Raw genomic sequence first — 14,599 nt, 5'->3', positions numbered from 1 at the left:
CACTCATCCATAAGCAGCAGCTGCAGTATTCCCTTTCAGCCAGAAGGGAAGACAAGCAGACAGCTGTCACACGATGAATCAGATTTGAAACTGTGGTTTGGAGAGGAAGATTTTAGCTTTATTTCCCAGTTGCAGAACAAAGAGCATCTGTTTTTGACACTTGCAGTTTTATGCTGATCTGGGAGTTTGACTTGCAATTACAGATTCCACGTAGGGAAACTGAATTCAAATAGCCAGTGCAAAATATTCTCCTTACGTTTTTTCATTGATTAGGTCGAATGTGAAATTAAATCTGAATTATATATGAAAGAAAAGAATGTTTAAATGAGAATGGTAGGTTGTATGTGTGATTCTCTTTGGTCTTGTAACTGGTGTGATTAAAAAAGCTATAAGCAAAAAACCCCGGGTATTAGTTTTATTGTTTTATGGAATTTGAAGACAGTGAGTGCTGAAGAATGAACAGTCTTTGGCTTGAAAAGTGTTCATTTGTGCTGCAGTAGTGAGGGATAGAATGGATTCTTGGACACGCTGGGAATCGAGAGAGCCAAAAGTGAGTCACATGGACGACTGCAGACATCACATTTAATTGTGTAATAATACTACAGCAAGCACAATTGGAGCAGGCTTGCTGACCTCACAGCTGAAAGCACTATTTAAGATCTGGCTACCAGATGTTCCAATAGGATCTAGCCAGCTGCTAGCAGAGGTTACCCTGAGTGTTTTAACAGGAGATATTTACAGCCTAATAGTTCAGAAGAGATGATTGCACTAATTTTCTTTTCTGCCCTGCTGTGGGACAAGGCTCAAGCATGGGGATTCAAGGACGGAGTGCTGCATAACTCTATTTGGTTAGGTAAGAAATAATCTAATTGTGAATGTTTTGCTGCAAAAGTCACTGTGTTTGTCTAACAGTGTAAAGATAAGCACCTAGCAATTCAAACTTGAGCTATGCATTAATATGAGAAAAATCCTGCATTGAATTTGTTGATAATTTTATCTGATGCATGACTAAGTTTTGTCCTTACGAGCTTACTATTTTTTACTGTTACTCTGAAGTGCAGGAAAAAGTAGTTATGGGATGTTTCATCTGAATGTATTTTCCTACAGCATGAGGTAAAGTGAAAACAGCGTTAAATAACAGTTGCTTCTAATGAAGGAATACAAGTATGAAGAGAAACATTTGCCAAAGGAATGAATTACTTTCTGCATGAACATACTTCAGATGCCTGGGGTCCTACATATGAAACTAAATGATCTGGAAACAATAGCGATAATATTTCCTAGGTTTCTAAGAAAGTACAGAAATGTATACATTTTGGCCATTGGTTTGCTCACATCATTAAACAGTGGAGAAATTTCAAAAGGACTATAGAAAATGCATTCTGTGGGAATAGTTTCTTATACCTCAAGTAGGTTTAAATAGCTTTTAGAGTTCTTTTATAGATCTTTATAATTATCCAATGCAAAAGAAAAACGTATTCAGAGTATAGTCAAGTAAAGGATGCCAAAACAAAAATACGCATCAAGTTCTCCATTTTATAGACAAATACTTACAAACTCCTTTATCCTCTCTAGAGTGTTGTGTATTTCTTTAAGGATTTTAAGGAATTCCTGTAGCCAATCCACATTGATGTTGTGCGCAGATGTTCCATGAGGGACTGGGGCTATCTCTATTAGCTGGTGCAGCAATCACGTGACTCCAGTCCCTTCTCTGAGGACCATGTAAACTAACAGTAACATAAATGAGAAGGAAAAGTAATCTATACTGTTTTCCATTTGACCGCACATTTTTTGTGACTTCTCTTTCCTTCTAAACTTGAAATGTGCTTGCTGTGTCCCACAGTTGCTGAAGGTGCTCAGGTGGGGGACAGCTCGAAGGGAGGACCGCTTGGCAGCTTCATGCACCAGCTCAAGTGGCTGCTGTTCAAAAAAAAAAAAGGATGACAGAGAAAATGTTTGTGTGAGAAAGAAGCAAAGCTTGTATCCTTGGCTGGAATAACAATAAGGAGACACTAAAGATAAGTAGGACTGAGGCTGTGCTAAGCCCTGATAGTAGGGGCAGAGAAGTTGAATTTGCAGCAGGCTGTGATGGGTGTTTTTGTAGAGAAGGGATGTGGGCAGGGCAGGGAGCACACGGGCTTGCTGAGCCAGGCTCCTTATTTATCTGTAGCGGGCCGGTACGGGCTGGCTGCTGTCCATGCACAAGTGAACAGCATGTGGCCGCGCACACGTCATGTCTCTGGTTTAACCATTCTTGTGTTACCTGGCACAGTTTTGCTTTCAGTCACCCAGTGGTCTTCTAAAGAGTACTCCAATGCAGTGCCAGGGAGGTCTGGGGCACAGACTGTCCCTCGGTGAGACCACCCTGATGAGGGGGAAGAGGGTTCAGGCTCACACCATGCCACTTGCACTCATGGACAGAGAATGGGTCCTGGGTGTTTTACTTGAAAATAGTGGTGTATCCATGACTGCGGCAACCAGCCACGCTGGATGTAGCCTTTAGGGGCTTCTACAACATAAATGTGAATTTGTGATGACAAGTGATCATTTGAGCAATTTTATGAATTGAAGTCAATGTGAAGAAAAAAAATTTCTCATTCTTTAAAATGAAGAAACCAGGTGTCAGCTGGAATGCATAAGAAAATTCTGGTTTGCTACACCTTTAGCATTTACCATTGAGAGTAAATAAAAATAAACCATTGTGGTAAAAACTGATGGCTTGCTCTAATTAGACAAAAACATGCAAATCTGGAAGCACAGTGTGCAACTTTGAAATAACCACTCTGCTTTCTTATCTCTAGGACAGGACTCTGTGGAAGCCTTTAGAAATACACCATCTAGTGTAACCACAGTAATAAAACCATTGAAAAAACCTCAAGTGCAGTTAATTGAATTACCAATGGAATTCAGTGGCATATGTAAGTGAAAAAAAAATCGGCAAAATCACGACCATGCAATTTATGCATCTTTGTATTTAAAAAAAAAAGAAAAAGTGTAATTTGAACAGTAAAACTAACCTCAAACTCACACTCAGTATACACAAGCAAGACTCCCTCCCTTGAATAAAACCTAGGAGTGTGCAGTGCCATCCAAGCTTTGCTTATCTCTGCTTCTTCGGATAAAGCATTACCAAGACTAAACTGAAAATGAAGGGAGTTTTCTGTTCTACCTTTCTTCCTCAACACATCATTAGCACAAATATAAAATCTTGAACTACTGACAGTCTAGAAATGCTTTTGTCTTTTACCTTTTTTCTTGATAGAAAACATCTGGTTTTCTCAGAAAGGATGCAGTTCTGCTGCAGCTAACCATATCACCTTCCTGTTAACGTCTTTCTTGTGTGAATGAAATTTTATTGTTGCTCGGTTTTGACACAAGCACATTATAACCAAAGGTTTAGTGTAAACTGATGAGAGGATTGGAACAGTCTTGCCTAAATATGCTCATACTCTTATTTGAGTAGGTTTCCCAGGACAGCTGCTGCACTCTGTGTTCAGAATTTCATGCCCGTGCACACACCATGTGTCAGTGTGGTTTAGGGGCTGTACCTACCCATTTGGTGGAGTGCTCCAAGTACAACCATGTGCATTAGCCACGCCATGGCCATCCTCTGCTTAAAAGTTAAACATTTCTTTTTATTTAGTATTAGGATTTGTGTCATGCATATTGAGGGTACTTTATTAGGCCAAATTTCATGCTGCTTCTGCTTGTGCTACAAGAAGAGATTGGCTACATTTTACCATCTGCTGCTGCTGTGGGTGAATAGAGGGTCACTGTCCGTGCAGGATCCTGCTGTCTCTGGGCTTCAGGAGAGTTTTTAAGCAATGTGAGTTCGAAGAAACATGTCCAGACAGCCATGACCTTTTGAGTAAGAACCTCAGAAGAAAAGTGGGTGAAGTCCCTGAGACACGAGCCCCAATATCCAGGTTTTCATGCAAAGGACAAACAAGTCCTCGCTCCTGTCCAGGCAGAGGAGATTTCAGGCAGGTCAGACGGAGAGCAGCCTTCAGGCAGAATCCTCCATCAGAGAAGGTGTCCAGCTGAGGCTGGGACATGTTGTACTCCATAGTGCTGGCCCCATGGTATGTGAATGGTACACATTTACAGTGGTAGGCACGCACTTGTATTGCAAGTGAAAACAAAATTTCATACGGGTTTATCTACCTGGCCATGATACTGCCTCTGTGAAGACTGATAGTAATTTGTGCGTGTGTGTGTGTTCACGTATGACTGTGAATATGTGGATATATGTATATACAGATATATACATTAAGATACATTAATATGTAAATGTATATTAATAGTTCATAAGTACAATGCTAGGTCTGTTTTGGCCAATGCATTTTTATCTTTCTGCACAGCCTGTAATGTAATTAAGAGGGAGGGGGAAAAAATGCCCTGGAAAGATCTGATCAGTTAATTAGGATATACTGTTACAGAATACTGTGTCATTAAACTGTGACACACCCAGCAAGCATCAAATCTCAGAGCTTGGTGGAGTACATGTGTGTGGTCTGCCTTTCCAAAGGTGACTTTTGTCATGTTACAAAGGAGTAACAGAGATACGGATCAGTGGTTGCTCTCAGCAGGGTAACACCACCCACCAGGATGTTGCATGAAGACTCTGTGGTGCCGCTGTTGGTAGAGCAGCCCCTGCAGAAACTGTGAAGAGCAGATCTTTCCAGCAATAGTCTGAAAAACATGATGCCTGTCCATAGTGACATTTTAGCATCAATAAGTGGGGGGTAAATAACTTTTGATGGATAAGATTTGGAAACAATATTGCCAAGTGAAAAAGGCAGGAGAACAACTAAAAATGATAAATTTTGACTGTCAGCTTCAGGAGCGATGACTCTGAGCAGTGACAATTCCCCCAAATCCTTGGTACTACATCCAGCAGGAGTTCTAGGGAAGGAGGAGGATGGGTCTTGCAAAGGTGGCTGCCAGAGTGATGGGGGCTTTTACTGGCTAACATAATTGACAATAAGCCTTAAGACTGCTCTTCCTTTTGCTGTGACTGGTCACCTTTGTCAAGGTGACTATAGAAAGGGCAGAATTCAGCCGCCCTTACTCTTTGTCTCAGTGTAAGTGGGGCAGCTCGGCTAATCCCAGGGACTACAGGCTGTGTTTTTAAATTCACTTTTCAGTTGCCTTCCCTGTGAGCTGCAGTGAGCAATAATGTCAATTCCAGGTTGTCCCCTGAGTGCAGTGATGCTAAATGGCGTGGTATTTTCTGTAGCACTGATTTTCAGTGTATACATACTGAATCCAATACAATTGTACTGTAGAGAAGTGGTGAGTGGATTTACCAGGTTAGACATGGCAGACTACTGAATGAATGAAAAGTTATACTTCCTATGAATACATTTTTGATTAAAATAGATATTTTTTTAATATAACATACCATTATTCCACAGTGGTTAGTTGTTATGACTCTTCTTTGCAATGAACCTGGCTTCTTCATAAAGATTTTTCCATGGAATATATGTTATCCAATGCCCATGCCAGTGATATTCCCAGTGATGTTATAGAAAGCGGCTCTCAGTCTTCTGAGACTATTGTCAGCAACATCATTTACTTCACTGGGCGTGAGGCCAGTGACTGTGGGTCCAAAAACTACATTGGCAAACGTTATTCTTTATCTAGTAAGGGATCTCACCATTGCTAACCACAATTCAGTGGTGACCATGTTTTTTTAAAAAGTACCCTACCCTAGCCAAAACTACTGATTTTAAGTACATTCCTAGAAAAGACGTTCTTTTTTTACCCATGGTACAAATAACTACTGTAAAAAATGTTTCCTGTTTTGTGTCTTTTTCCAGTCATGTTGACTAGTGATAGCTACAGACAGCCGTTTCTCTAAGATTATACTAAATATAAGACAGATCTGAACAAAAACACTGTTCGGATTAGATATACAGATTGGTTCTGAGACAGATTTCCATGCATATGGCATCAGACACGTGCAACATGAAAAGATTATAAAACTTGTAGTAGTACTGACAGTTTCTAGGTTTCCCTGGAAACCTGCCTTACATTGTATTTGCAACAGCAAATAAACCAATAATGAAGACAGTGTATTAATTTTCTGCATAGCAAAAATGTCAGCCAGCAATTGTTCTGGTCCTGCCCTTTGTGACACAAGCTCAGATATTTTTATTTCACATTTTTATTCCCTTTAACTTTTGCCTCTCCTCTGTCCAAGTAGCTCTGACTTAACTTCTCTGGAGATTCAAAACAAAGCTCTGATTCATCTTACAAAGGCACTTAAAGTTAGATCCAAAAGAATGCTGTGATAGCAATCCAGAAGGAGCTTCCCCTCAGTCAGATAGGGTACATGGAATTAGTGATGCTGACACCAGCCGACCGTTCCCATAACTACTGCCTTCTGAGTGCTCCTCAGGGAGTCTTTTCCTGTGTTTGTTGATTTTCTGTTGTTCAAAAATTCACCAAGCTCTGACTAGCTCTGTTGTTCAAAACTTCTCCCACACAAAATCATACCTTTGGGTTGCCAAAACATGCCTTTGGCTTGGGAGGGACATATTTTCTGACACTTTCCAGTGGCAAAGCTACCAGCCAGACATTCTATTTCTCTTCTCACCTGGACAGTAGCTCAAAGTGCAGGCCTTGGGGAAACTGCTGGAGGTGGTGAGAGCACCGCAGAAGGTGGGCCAGCTGAGACATAATACTGAAATCATCTAATTGCTTTGGTCCCACAGAGCGAGCAGCCGGAGTGTATCACAGGGAGTCGCGCTCTGGGAAGTACCAGCTCACCTATGCAGAAGCAAAAGCAGTCTGTGAATACGAGGGAGGACATCTAGCCACGTATCAGCAGCTGGAGGCGGCGAGAAAAATAGGTTCGAAAAAAAATCATGTCTGTTTGCTTTTCACATTGCTCATTCATAATGTTGCCAGTCTTGTATTTTCATGAATCTTATGAACTCTGGGACTGAGAGACTTCTAAACTCCCTGGATTTTTGCCCAAGTTGCATGCAGTTTCCCTCCTCAGTAACAGCATGACTGCGCTATCTACGGAGCTGTGAGAGAGAACATCTGCACACAGTGCTACGCATCCCCCTGAGCTCTGGGTGCAGCACAGTCCCAGAACCAGCATCACCCAGGGGAGAGCTGTCGGGCTGAGCTGGGAAGCAACGGTACCTCCCCAGCTACAGCACCCAGGAGGGAGCTGCAGAGGAAAGTGTTTATCCCCAGGGAGCTCCTGTAGGAAACGTGCATTGCTATTTTTCATATCATCAGTCAAGATGTTTTCGTAATGTTTATTCCAGCCATATTTGCTCTGAGAGAGAGTGAGTGATGTGCTTGGAGTGAAAAGCAGAGCAGAATGAAGCCTCTACTGTATTTCTATTTGACTTCTAATAATAAATCATTAATTCATTCAGAGCATTGGGAAAACAATGGAAAATATCCTGTTCTAGACATTTGCAGGCTACGCCGTTGAGTCAGAAGCTGGCTCTCAGCACCAGCACACATGTAAAAAGGGTACTTTTGTCTCTTCTGAGTAGCTCATAGTCCTAGGATGCCACAAATATGTTCCAGTTCGTCTCGGTGAAAACACTGACTTGGTCTCTACCAGACAGTGGATAACATTGCATTCTTTGGCTATTGTTTTTAAGTTGTTAGCCACAAAATGCATTAGCAGGATCTGTTTGTTTAGCAAGAAATACTTGAGGTATTTCAGGTATTTAAATTTAAATTGAAAATATTTTAAGTAAATACTTTGTTTTCTTAGCTGTGTTTTGTATGTTGTATTTTATTCATTCTCAGAACTTAGTGCTGCAAACTCTTAAGATATGATTGAGTAAATCCGTATGACTTCAAAAGGGAAACAAAGAACATACTTGTATAACTCATCCAATGTATAATTTGTTTAGAAATGCTGGTACAGCGCTTAAAACTCACTACCCGGGAAACTATACGGTCCATCTGCATTTGATTTTTGTTTTCAAATGAAGAACCAATAATCACATTGTGGAGAACACAATGCAATTTTATATTCTGTGTTTAAAATTATCCTCTCAAAGTACTGTTCTTTCTGGTAGTTTAATTTCTATTAGGCTGGTTGCACCCAAATAATTGATCAGCTTGAGTAAGACTTGATTTATCACATCCATGGCTCATTTTCTCCCTCTTGCAGGTTTCCATGTGTGTGCTGCTGGATGGATGGCAAAGGGCAGAGTCGGTTACCCCATAGTAAAAGCTGGAGCCAACTGTGGCTTTGGAAAAACTGGTATTGTTGATTACGGGATTCGCCTCAACAGAAGTGAGAGATGGGATGCCTACTGCTACAACCCTAATGGTGTGTTTAAAAAAACCCTATTGCTCTTTGGGTCTGAGATTATGACTGCACACCATGCTATCTGGCTGCATGAAGGCACCCAGGCTCTGAATGAGTTAGCTTCAATACCATAAATACCATAAAAAAATACCAAAAAATACCTGAGAAGGGGGGCGTATTGATACAGCTTTAATTGGAGCTGCGCACCAAACCCCATCTGCTCTTACCTATAGCTGATCTGGCTTTCCCAGAGCTCAGTGTCTCTGCACAGCATTGTACCATATGTAACTGGGCCTAGGCAAAGTCCTTTCAGAAAGTACAAATGTAACAATAGGCTGTTGTTGATTAAAAAGGTAAGTAACATTTCCAATGAGATGTGTGAATGTCTTTGTTTTGCATGAGTGTTTACATTTAGCCTATGATTTCATTTAAATAACTTAGCTGAGGTGTTCAACACTGGAACCATTTTCCAGATATTTTTCCTGTAAACAAGCTAGATTTAGTGTTAACCCTTATCCCTTCTCTCTTGTGCCTGAGATAGAACAACTTCTAAAAATGAATGCCATGCCTCGGACTGAAACACCTGACAGATCCAGCTCCCAGCAGTGCCTTGTGTAGGCGTGTGTGTGCATGTGTAACTAGATGGAGAAAAGCAAAATCTCCAAAGCAGATCTGGAGACATGGTTCAAACATGACTGAAAAGACTTCACCAGGTAGAGGACAGCTCTCCATTCCCTCCACACACTACGCTGCAGATGACTGAAATACTGACATGGCCGCTGTTTTGGTTTAGCTTGGTATCACTTCACGTAGCAGGGAAGACAGAAAAAGTAGGCACCACAAGAAAAGCAAAGCTTGACTTTGTGCACTGCTTGGCTCTCCTACTATTCCAAGTGTACTACCCTGCCTGGCAGAGCCAAAAGTTGGAGTTGTCCCTGATGTCTGTACAGCTGTGCACATTTTGTTTTTGCTCACAGGGCTTGAGCTTGTTTATGTTAGCTGGGCAGTTGTTAATCAAATAGCTCTGTGGGGTGGGGGACAGTCACAGATGTTCAGCATTCAAAAAGAACTGCAAGAGAGACTACTGCATTCGTTATTAACTGCATGTAAACTGTTGGCCCCACCTTCTCCTTTCTCAGCCTTCTCCTCTGGGCTGAGAAGTAGTTACTTTTGAAATGCAGTGTTTGGTTAGAAGACAAAAGGAAACCAGAACTGCCAAGACTCAGCAGTCTCACCCATTACAAGGGTTTGTATTCACGCTTGATGGACAGTCTGCTACGAAGCCTGGCAGAGTTGTCTGTCTGCAGGTGGGAGACAAGTAGCCTGGGTGAGCAAGGACAAATGATTGAACCGAACCGATGCTCTTTAGGAGCTAAAGATGTCAGGAGGGACTTTTGGAAGGCTTAGCATGAAATGTCCATCTAACCTAGCAATGACCTGGAGCTGAAAAGTACTGGACTGGGACTCATGGATAATGTACAAACTAGGAGGGTTCATCACACACTATCCAGCTTAAGGCTCCTAACTCACGTGCCCAGAATCACCCTTAGAAATTACCTCCCTCTCCCCCAGGTCTGAACCTGGGGAACTAGGACAAATCCTGAAGCTCAGCACTGCGAGGTCCCCAGACTTGTTGGTCCCACTGTCTGGTAAAGTTCAAACGGCCACTGAAACAAACTGGAATGAGTGTTTTTTTGCCCAAAAGGCGTGAAGAGCTGCAGCAGTAACAGGAGTACAATGTGGTGTATGTGATCACTAGCCTTTACAGGTTTTTATGTAGAAGACACACTTTCAAGAGGTTTTTGAGGAAGAACAGATGACACCAAATGCTAGGGCGACTTGCAAGTCCAGCTGTAAAACTCAGAGCTTTACATTGCCAGAAACCCCAAATGCCTTTTACATAAAACACTTTGCTCTGGCCCAAAATCCACTGAAGTCAATGAAAGCTTTTCCTCTGAGTTCAGTGAGTTTGGGATCTTGCTTCCTGCCTCCAAAATATCTGCTTGCAAAACCTAATGACTGATATTTCTTGTGAATGCTGAGTATTTAAATATATGAAAAGTGCTATCACGCTGGGTGTTCCTATATGATTTTCTATGGATCTGCTGGGTCAAAGTGCACAAAGATTTAAACCATAGGCGTATCCAGAATGAATACTGAAAACTCTAATGTTTTTATTTTTCGCTTAGGAAAAGAATGTGGTGGAGTCTTCACGGATTCAAGACATGTTTTTAAGTCACCAGGCTATCCAAATGAGTATGAAAATGAGCAAATTTGCTACTGGCATATCAGAGTAAAGTATGGACAACGTATTCATCTACAGTTTCTAGAGTTTGATGTTGAAGACGACGTTGCTTGTATGGCTGATTACTTGGAAATCTATGATAGCTATGATGATATCAATGGCTTTGTGGGCAGGTAAAGCAATTCCAGTGTTAATATGCAAAGAATCAAACTATTTAATTTCCCCCCCAGAATATTACTTCAGAAGAACACTGTACTACCTTATCCAATTAGCACCTCTGATACACTTATAATACTTGAAGCAATAGTACCTGACTTACCTTGCCTGGCAATTTACTGTCATTAACAGAGGCCTGTAAAGAGTTTCAGAGAATTGTGCTTTGCCCTTTTCTGCTTTCTTAAATTACATGAAAGAGAGCTGCAACAGTGTTTAGTTAGCTGATAATCTTAATTCTCTATTATTTTACAGGAAGAACTCCTAGCGATCTCAAAACAGTATTTTGTATTTGCTTTAATTGAAAGGAGGGAGGCGGGGTGTTAAGCTGTTAGCAAAAATATATTTAAGTTACTATTCACTACAGAAGTAAAATTATTTCTAATAGTATCAGAACAGTACAAGTGTTATATATCATCTCTCTTACTAGATGTAGTTTCCCTCTTTGCTTAATTCTCATTTTCTTTTCTTTGATGTCATAGTTTTGCTTGTCCTTTAGCAGTCATATTTGGATATGAAGTGCCTCCACTTTCCAGAAGAAAAAATAAACCAGAATAAGTGATAAAAATACCTTCCCAATTCCTGCTACTTTTCACATCCTCTCTACAAATCATGTGTAGCAAAGCAAAGATATAATCTATTTGTTCTGCCTTTACAGATAATTTTAAAGGTTTTTCTTGACAATGTGCTTCCTTTCTTAGCCATGGGCCATTGTTCTTTTCCGTAGTGCCTTGTTAAATTGCTCTTTTTCTTGTTTTGCATCATTGATTTCCTGCATATATTGAAAAATGTTTCCTGCATTTTTCCCTCCCCTAAGCCTTACTGTAAGATAATGACAAAAATTCTTTAGGCAATTGCTTTAACATATAGGAGAGAATTACATACACTGAATACCTATAACCAGTTTAGCCACAGCTCCGAAGGAGAGTACGGCCTGAGAGCCACCTCTCAGCACAGGTCCCCATATGGCTGGGGTATGGCATATTGGCTGTGTCGTTTAGTCATGACCATTTATGTTTTCTTCCAGGTTTTGTGGAGATGAGTTACCAGATGATATCATTAGCACAGGTAATATATTTGCACCTTTTATGGTAAAAAAAAAAAGTAAAAATCAGCCAAATTCACCGTTTGTTCCTACTTTCTAATAGCGTATGGTAAAGATGTCCAAAGACACAATCTCTGCTTTATGGCCAGCATGTCATAAACTGCTTTTCAAAATTGCCAGCCTGCTCTTTCCTCGATGCAATTACTTCTGATTAAATGTAAAAGTCAGAAGATAACAAGGGTGCATCCTGCTGGCCTCACAGAGGTAGTACACCGGCGCACGTTAATTCACACAGGCATAAAGACAGAGCAGATTTACTTATGCACGCAACGTTCATGCAGCCATTTTTCCCATTTCAAGATTGCAAGAACACTTCCAAAGCTGGTTATAGACATAATGCTCTGAGTCGGTTTAAACCACAGGTCAAGGTCTGATAGCATGTAAACCAAAGCCACTTTTACCTCTTTTTTACTTAAGCGTTGCAAAGCTGCTGTAGCACAGACATCACATGGGGCTACCTGTGCAAGGAAGTAGCCACATCCCCTGGGATAGTCTCTGGATAGTTTGTGCAGAAACTCATGCCAGCCCACAGCTGTCATCAGCAGAAAGAGGACAGAAAAGTTGACTTGTGCCATCCCTGACCTCCCAGTTTACATAGGCCTGGTGGAGATGAGCAAATGACACTCATGGGAGAGTGATTAGCAACATCACCCCTGTGTCACCTGTGTGGAGATGTGTGAGGCTGTATGCGAGATGTGTCTCACCCACGAAGCATGACATTTCACAGGTAGAATGAAGCAAAGCAGCATTGTACAGAACAGGGGATGCTTTGCAGAAAGTACTGGCTACAGCAAAACTTCATCAACCTCTAGGCTCTGCAAATAAAACTGATCAAAATCTGCCTGATTTTCCATGGGGCTAATGGAAGTATCATCCTCCCAGGCCATAGCTTAGAAGCAGACAGATCAGGTGGATAATTCTAAAGATCTCAGAAGCAAGCAAGCAACACCACTTTAAAAATAATTCTGAAGTATCACATTTTTATGTCACCCAAAAAAATAACCCTTGGTGTTTTTTTTTCTCTTGTCCCCAGGCAATGTTATGACCTTGAAGTTTTTGACAGATGCCTCAGTGACTGCTGGTGGTTTTCAAATTAGATATATAACTATAGACATACCTTCAAAGTCAAGTGATGGAAAGAATACAACAACCCAAGGAAAAACAAACTTCTTATCTGGAAAATTTGGTATTATGTGAGCAGAGTAATGAGATACACTCATTAAGAAACATGTTTTAGAACCCAGTTCAGATATCTGTTTCTTCAGATAAGACATTTCCTTCATATCTGTCTGACTTTTTATTTTCTGCTTTTATATAAGTTTTGTTAATAAAGTACACTAGGGAATAAATTATAAAATATACTTACATGTATAATAGAAGACTATTTGTAGATTACAAGTGCTGTAAAAACATGAAGAATTCATTGTTACCAAAGATTTTAAAATTATTTTTCTATGTAAACTGCTCCTTCTCCTCATTTCTTGCACCATTTCAACATTTTGTGTGACCGTTCCAATTATTTTGAAATTTGATATCCTGTTTCCTGTCTTATCTATATTTTCCTTATTTCCAGATATTTATTTTTTAGATTGTTGCTTTGTTTTTTCCTGTTCTCTACACACAATTTGTTTTTTAATTAACTCATTGTCCTGAACTCAAAAGGCCTTTAGAGTAAAATTATTTCTAAGATATATAAATTCATCTTGTGGACGGCCTAGCAGCCACCCATGTAACTGTCTGAAGTCAGAAGATTGGGAAGCAGCATGAACAGCACAGAATCAGTTATATTATTACCATAATTTTCTTGTAAAATGAATCAGAAACTACTCAATGAATTTTGTCAGGGTTTCCTCATCCAGAGAAGTGATGTTCCAAGTCCTTTCACTTCTGTGATTTCACTTAGTAAAGAATCAAATGAAAGACTTGGTAATGATAATAAAACTGGTGAGATGAAGCATCAGAAGAAATTCCTAACCGAGTATCAGCAAATCCGTTCAGAAGATCCTGTCAAGATGCTGTATGTTGTTTACACGGGTTTTAAGAAAAGTGTACTGTTGTGAATTGATGAACATAAATCATTCTTCATATGTTTTGAACTTCAGTTTTAATTCCTCAGTCTGAAGCAGCATTAAAGCTACCTCTGTTTTAGTCATGTCTGGAGTTTCCAGTTAATTATTTCTTATTTCTTGAGAACTTTTCACGCTTGGAAACATTTTTCTCAATTTAAAGCAACAAATACTTTTTAAGAGTTCCTTTCTTTCAGTCCGAATGTTTTCTTGAGTCCAGACCTGCTGAAGTCTAATGTTCACTGAGAATCCTCCTGTCAGTTATTTGTTTGGAACATTGTAAATTTCTCAGAAAGTTTTGTGCAAGAGGAGGAGGATCTTAAGCTAATCAGACCCATCTTTATTTATTCTAATTCTTGGTTCTTTAAATACATTTAATATTTGAGATTTTATTGTTGTAATGTCACTGGGAATATAGTCTTGCTTCCTGGCTGTACTGGAGAACAATGTTGCAGCTAGCACTGCAGCTTCTCTCCCTGTCATTTCCAACACTTTATTCATGATTCATGTGAGTGCCAGGAAACAACGTTCATATCACTGTATTTAATGGGATCAAGCTGCGCCTAAAATCTACTGGTGCTTTTTAATCCTCCTACCTCATGGACTGAATAAACTTCACATCCTCCTGTTATAAAATGTCATTCCAAGATCAGCAGAAGTGTTTGTTAATTAGG

The 14,599-nt window shown here is 40.2% G+C and overlaps 1 protein-coding gene across 1 annotated transcript; it reads left to right on the top strand.

Annotated features, from left to right (window-relative positions):
- The first annotated feature begins 634 nt into the window (after positions 1 to 634).
- On the top strand, positions 635 to 13,990 carry TNFAIP6 (TNF alpha induced protein 6). Its single transcript, XM_037398926.1, has 6 exons — positions 635 to 853; positions 6,720 to 6,857; positions 8,156 to 8,317; positions 10,486 to 10,714; positions 11,782 to 11,822; positions 12,893 to 13,990. The coding sequence occupies exons 1-6, from the start codon at positions 760 to 762 to the stop codon at positions 13,054 to 13,056; spliced, it is 828 nt and encodes a 275-aa protein (XP_037254823.1). The 5' UTR covers positions 635 to 759; the 3' UTR covers positions 13,057 to 13,990.
- The last annotated feature ends 609 nt before the right edge of the window (positions 13,991 to 14,599 follow it).

Source organism: Falco rusticolus, chromosome 8 (genome assembly GCF_015220075.1).
Source record: "Falco rusticolus isolate bFalRus1 chromosome 8, bFalRus1.pri, whole genome shotgun sequence".
Classification (NCBI taxonomy): domain Eukaryota; kingdom Metazoa; phylum Chordata; class Aves; order Falconiformes; family Falconidae; genus Falco; species Falco rusticolus.
This window is presented reverse-complemented; position numbering and strand designations above follow the sequence as displayed.